This window comes from Enhydra lutris, unplaced genomic scaffold (assembly GCF_002288905.1).
Source record: "Enhydra lutris kenyoni isolate GAN:26980312 unplaced genomic scaffold, ASM228890v2 scaffoldscaffold85, whole genome shotgun sequence".
NCBI classification, from domain to species: domain Eukaryota; kingdom Metazoa; phylum Chordata; class Mammalia; order Carnivora; family Mustelidae; genus Enhydra; species Enhydra lutris.
This window is the reverse complement of record NW_019154169.1, coordinates 4,798,626-4,800,091: the sequence shown is the minus strand read 5'-3', so window position 1 is coordinate 4,800,091 and position 1,466 is coordinate 4,798,626. Positions and strand designations below refer to the sequence as shown.

The 1,466-nt window shown below is 53.3% G+C and overlaps 1 protein-coding gene across 1 annotated transcript; it reads right to left on the bottom strand.

Moving 5' to 3' along the window:
• Window positions 1-205: 205 nt before the first annotated feature.
• Window positions 206-1,195, bottom strand: LOC111161600 (free fatty acid receptor 2-like). The gene has a single exon (XM_022525357.1). The coding sequence runs from the start codon at window positions 1,193-1,195 to the stop codon at window positions 206-208; it is 990 nt and encodes a 329-aa protein (XP_022381065.1).
• Window positions 1,196-1,466: the final 271 nt, after the last annotated feature.

Here is a 1,466-nt window from a genome sequence, read left to right as displayed (position 1 = left end):
AGTGCCAACCACAAATAAGGAAATGTCATAACCCCCAGGAAACAAAACAAAAACACTCCCCCAATGGATGAGTTGGACTTGAGATGTCCACTGCTCTTCTTTGCCTTATAAGCTAGGCACAGGAGAAGTCACCCCAGTTCTGTTTCACTGTTCCCCCTTTCGAGCCCTCCCTCCTCCCACAAAATATAACAGCAAGCTGGCCAATTCAGTCTCCTGTGAAGTTGACATTGGCCATACCTAAACTCCCATCTCTTTCTGCAGTTGGCTCCCCAGTTCTCCTCCTGCAGTACCCTGACAGTAAGACACCCCAGCTCTGCAGACCCCGTAGCCTTTGATCAAAGGCTTTGCGCATAGCTGAGGAGGAGAAGTAGAAAATCAAGGGGTCGACACAAGCATTGAGAGCACTGAGCAACACGGCGCACACCCGCCACCGTTCACTTGTTTTCTGGAAGAATCCCACCACATGAGACACATTATAAGGCCCAAAGCAGACCAAGAAGTTGAAGAGGGTCACGGCGGCCAGCCCCACGGCTCTCCAGCGCTTCCGCGTTCCCACTTGGGGTCTAGAGAGCATGATCCACACGAAGCGCCAGTAGCAGAAGATGGTGACCACCATGGGGACAAAGAAGAGGAAGAGACACAGCTCTAGCCGCACAGGAAGCAACACTTTCAGTTGCTCTTCTGAGAAGTCCTCATAGCAGGCAGGGAGGACTATGGCATCATCAACCCCCTCCTTTTGGGCTGGTAAGTAGTGGACGATGATCACAATGCTACAGTGTCCGAAGGACAAGAGGCAGGAGACCAGAGAGGCGATCACTCCGTATATGGGTCGACGGGACTGCTTGTACTGCACGGGGAAAGCCACACTGCGGTAGCGCTCGATGCTGATGCCCATCAGAAGCCACGTGCTGTAGTAGATGCTGCTGTAGAAGCCGTATGCAGTGAGGGCACAGAGCGTGTCTCCCAGGGGCCAGCGGAAGTTGTTCACGATCTCGATCATCTTGAAGGGCAGCAGCAGCAGCAGCAGGAGGTCCCCCAGCGTCAGGCTGAGCAGGAGGATGTGGATGGGGGCAGGATGGGGCTGGCGGACCCGTCCTGTGAAGGCCCGCAGGGCCAGGAGGTTGGCAGGGAGACCGGTGAGGAAATATATTATGTAGGCAGAGAGGAGAGCAATCTCTTGGAAATTTAGGGCCATCCTTCCTAAAGAGATGAAAGATGAAGTGAGAATCCTCTCTGACCCTGGGTTTCCGAGCCCCAAACCAAGGGGAATCCATTCTTGGCTTCATCGCATCTCCCTTTCCTGCCTTACTGAGTGGTGATGGCTGACCGCTCAAACTGAGTACTCTTCTGCTTTCTCTGTGTCACAGAGAAAGGAAGCCTCCTTGCTTCCCAACCAAATTGTTTCTGGAAGGAAGGAAGGAAGGAAGGAAGGAAGGAAGGAAGGAAGGAAGGAAGGAAGGAAGGAA